At 31.0% G+C, this 4,581-nt stretch overlaps 1 protein-coding gene across 1 annotated transcript; it reads right to left on the bottom strand.

Annotated features, from left to right (window-relative positions):
* Window positions 1-342: 342 nt before the first annotated feature.
* On the bottom strand, window positions 343-1,179 carry LOC139842303 (zinc-finger homeodomain protein 11-like). Its single transcript, XM_071832457.1, has one exon. It carries the CDS (start codon window positions 1,177-1,179, stop codon window positions 343-345), a length of 837 nt encoding a protein of 278 aa, XP_071688558.1.
* Between the last annotated feature and the right edge of the window lie 3,402 nt (window positions 1,180-4,581).

The following is a 4,581-nucleotide window of genomic DNA, read 5'->3' as shown; positions in this document are numbered from 1 at the left end:
TGTGCATGCTTCATTCTCCATATTAAAATGATTCAATCAAAAATATACTCCGTATATTGTAAATAAAATAAGTGAACTTAATTAATATGTAAAACATACGTAAATTTATGTTTATGTTTACAAGGTTGAACATTCAAACTTTTTATTTTTAGCATGCAACGTTTAATTATTGAAATTAAAACCTATTCATAAACTTAATTATTGAAATTTTTTATTGAAATTGAAATTACTCTAAAATTCTTAAAAGTTAATGTTGTTGAGACATAATGAAAACAATAATGATATCTTCCTATATATGAATAAACATTTTTCATCAATTAAGTAAGACAACCATCATACAATTCAACATGAACAAGAAGATCTATTAGTAGAAACTTGAACATGATCATGACCACCATTTTCTTGATCATCACTACTATTATTATTATTATTATTATGATCACCTCCATTAACATCAATAACATCCTCCTCATGAGACTGATCAACTACTCCACCGCTTATATTAGCTCCGGCAGCGGTAGTCGGAGATATAATTGTCAGATCTTTATCTTTCTTACCCAAAGTATTCTTATTATTATGCATCCATACTTTAAATATCCCTCTTCTTATTCCAATCTCATCACAAAAATCCACCACCTTTTTATCATCACATCTTTGCATTTTCCACCCTAATTTCTCTGCAAAATCACTCATTTTTTCCTTTTGATCTTGACTGAATCTTGTACGGAATCTTTTCCTACCATTATTAGGGTGTTCAATCTTGATTGCGGCTGGAGTCCTCGGTGATGCCACCACGTGGTTAATTTGATGATGATGATGATGATGATCATTTTGTGTGAGTGATAACATCACGTGAGGTGCACATGCGTACACGTTGTTGATAGGCTCACGGCGGTGGAAGTTGCGGTGGCACCCACATACGGCGCACTTTAGTGAACCTGGTGACGTCATGTACTCACCGCAGCCGTCCAATGCGTGGCTGCCGATGCTGGCTGCATGGTTTTTGAGACATTCTTTGTATGCTACCACCACCGTAGACGGTGGTTGGTGGTGGTGGTTTTTAACATCTGAAAAGGGTTTGATTACTAATTGTGAATGAAGTGGGGTTTCAACGTCGTCGGTGTCTGGGCTATCGGCGGTAACGACGACGGTGGTGGTGGTGTGGTTTTTGAGGTCCATTTTTGTAAACACAAAAAATGTTAAAAGAAAAAAGAATGAACGCTAGGTGGGTATTTTTTGGTGTTATATGTTGAATATTGATGATTGATTTATGATGATGATTTGGATTGTTAAGAGTGGTGTAGGAGGTTTATATGCTTAAAAAATGAATAGCACTTCGGATAATAAAAAGGGTCTATTTGGGAATTATATGTTTCTTTTACGGCTCTATGAGTAGACAATAATCGTTAATTTATTGGCGACTTAACTAACTTTTAGTGCCTAAATTAAATTTCAGGCGGAATTTAAAATCCATGGAAATTTGATTCTACTATTTTTATGGCGTCTATTATTATTTTTATTTTATTTTTATTTTAAAAAAAAACTTTTCCTACTTAAAGGCCGGAATTTCTCTCGGAAGCAATCTCTTTATCCGTCGAATAAAGAGAGGGATGACTTTCTCTACTCTTGAGAGTGTTTCACTCTAAGTGGAGAAATGACTTGTCTTTATTCTCGAATAGGAGAAAAATTGTCTAATCTCACCTCCCTCATACACTACTCATGTGGTATTGAGTTTTGTTGTTGTTATATTTGGGAATTATACCCATTCTTTAGTTTGTTGATCGAACATTAAAATAATAAGTTATAAGTTATTATTTTTTATAACAAAATAAAAGATAAAGGTAGACGGTTGATTTTATTATTAAAGTACGTAAAATTAGTAAATTAAATGCACGCGCACACACACACACACACACACACACACACACACACACACACATATATATATATATATATATATATATATATATATATATATATATATATATATATATATAGAGAGAGAGAGAGAGAGAGTGAGGATCCAGAAAAACTAAGAGGGGTAGAGAACCCATAACACCATGTTCAGTCTGGTGCAGACTGAGTTCAATCTGTGACAGATTGAGTTCAATATGGTGCAGACTGAACATGGTGCTATAGTTTCTCTCACTATCTAAGTTCTCTCTTAGATCCTTACACTATTAAAAAAATTAATTTTTTTTACACTTTTTGTTTAAAAAAAATTCTGTCTGACACGTGTCAGTCTGTGTGACATGATGGCTTTGGATTATTTCGGGTAATGGAATCTTCATGGTTAAAAAACTTTCCTTCGAGATCGACTAAAAAATTCCGGGTTCAAACATCGGGTGTACAATTGGTGTATGATGTTTGTTATCAGGTGTACAATTGGTGGAACCTTGGTAAATTTCCAACTCTTAGTCTAACTGAAGCTTTTAATGGCGATGGCGTTGAAACACTTCCTCTCAAGGGAAGACCCTATGGCAAGTGGTATCTTGGATTTGTGTATATCACATTTGGAAATTCCAGAATAATATGGTGTTCAAAGGAAAAAGGTGGAACGCCCCTGTCGCTTTAAATGAGATTCAAATCAAATCTTTTGAGAGAATTTCAAATAGGGCTCGTGGAAAAAATCTCGATTGACAAACGTGGCTTTCTAATCCTAGTTCATACTTGTTTTAGTTTCGTGTGTTCTTCTTTGAAGTTGCTGGCTATGCAACTATTTTCAAGGCTCGTGTTCATGATTTTGTTAGGCTCGTATGTCGTGGCTTCATGGGCAAGAAATCTTGCTTCATAAACTTCGTGTATCTTGTTATTTTTTTCAATAATACATTGCCTTTAAAAAAAAGCTCTTTTTTTTTTTTTAAATGTTAATACTTAAAACTTGGTTTTAGTCGAATCTTGAAAACGCCCAAGATCGAATTAATTGGGCTTCCGACTAGAGAAGACGTCAATATGTGCATCACCCGGTTACGGGTTTCGTCGATTTTTTTTTAAATAGTATTATTTTAGGGTGATCTTACAAATATAGAAATTTGGAAAAAAGTGTTACAAAAATAGTAAAACCGGAGTTTGAAACTCCAGTTTTGGTGAAACCGAAGTTTCAAATTTAGGTTTGTATGCTTTTTCACTATATGTACATCAGAATTTGCCACGTGGAAAATCCGAAGTTTGAAACTCCCGATTTGCCACATGGCAAATTCTGATGCTCAGTTAATATTATATAATCCGTATATATATACATATCATATATTTTTAATATAAATATAAATAAGTACTCGTATAATATAAGTAAATGTTAAAAAGAATTACTAAAAATTACGGAGTATTAAGAAAGAGTTGAAGACTAGAGTATATTACTTTTATTATCCATGCCAGGGGCGGAGCCAGATAATCCAATCATTGGGGGCACACAATTTAAGTAAAATTTTACAAAATTGTTAAAGCTGCTCAAAAATTATATCAAAGATTAGACAGTGCAAAATGATAAATAATTTTTTTTTTTACAGAAAGCTATGAACTTCAAAGATTACAATTTATTTAATAATTGTTCAATAGGGAGTGTATAAATTGGAGGTGTGTTAAATAGTTCTACAACAGAAAAAAACTAGTCACTGAATATTTGAGAATTTACAATATACAAATTTGTGGTATTTTTAATATTCTACTAGATGGCAATGTCCGTGCGTTGCACGTCTAACTTTATGTTTTAATGTCCAAAAATAAACATGTATTCTGTAAGAAATCACGATTTTTTGATTTAAAATTGAGCTAAATTCCGCTTTGTTAACTTCTCGAACTAAATTTTTCAGTAGAAATGGTAGATTAGCTAAATACCACTTTCATATAGTCTTTTACAATAATAGTTCCATTAATAATTAGTTACATTGATGATGAGCTTATCATCTTTAATGAATACATTAAACAATTTATTATCTAAATACGTTGATTAATGATTAATAATGATAATCTTAAATAAATTACAGAATATTATGGAATATTTTTTTTTACTATAATCTAAGAGAATATAGATAGATAAATAGAGTTATCATATAAGCAAGTATAAAGAAAGTGTTTATGCACTAATGCGCGAGTTTATCAGCACTCATTGATACATATTGTAAAAATGATATTAATGGAAAAAATACACATGGTAACAATATAAAATATTTATATTCATAAATTATTACACAAAGATTATTACACCATGGTGAAATACACTATCATATCAACTTTAATTTATTATTGAATTTTTAGCCATGTTTGTTCAAAGGTAATCGTATCATTTGAATAAATGTATGTAATATCAAAGATATGATCATTAATCATATATTTAATATTAAGTAATTTAATTAATATCAAAGTTGTTGTAACTATGGTTTAAAGTGATAAACTAATTAACCAAACATAACTGAATATATCTCTTCGTATTATTTTATATACTTCGTATAAATAAATCAGTTAGTTACAATCAAGTTTGTTACAATCAGTCACTCGTCATAGGTATGATAATTAGTTAATATAGTATTGAGTTGTAAGAATTGTGTGATAAGGTTTTATTCATAATTCATTTTAAATACTAAA

This window comes from Rutidosis leptorrhynchoides, chromosome 4 (assembly GCF_046630445.1).
Source record: "Rutidosis leptorrhynchoides isolate AG116_Rl617_1_P2 chromosome 4, CSIRO_AGI_Rlap_v1, whole genome shotgun sequence".
NCBI lineage: Eukaryota > Viridiplantae > Streptophyta > Magnoliopsida > Asterales > Asteraceae > Rutidosis > Rutidosis leptorrhynchoides.
This window is presented reverse-complemented; position numbering and strand designations above follow the sequence as displayed.

Bases quoted from the DNA above. Each gene is read 5' to 3' on its own strand.
- LOC139842303 (XM_071832457.1), bottom strand. From the start codon at position 1,179: ATGGACCTCAAAAACCACACCACCACCACCGTCGTCGTTACCGCCGAT.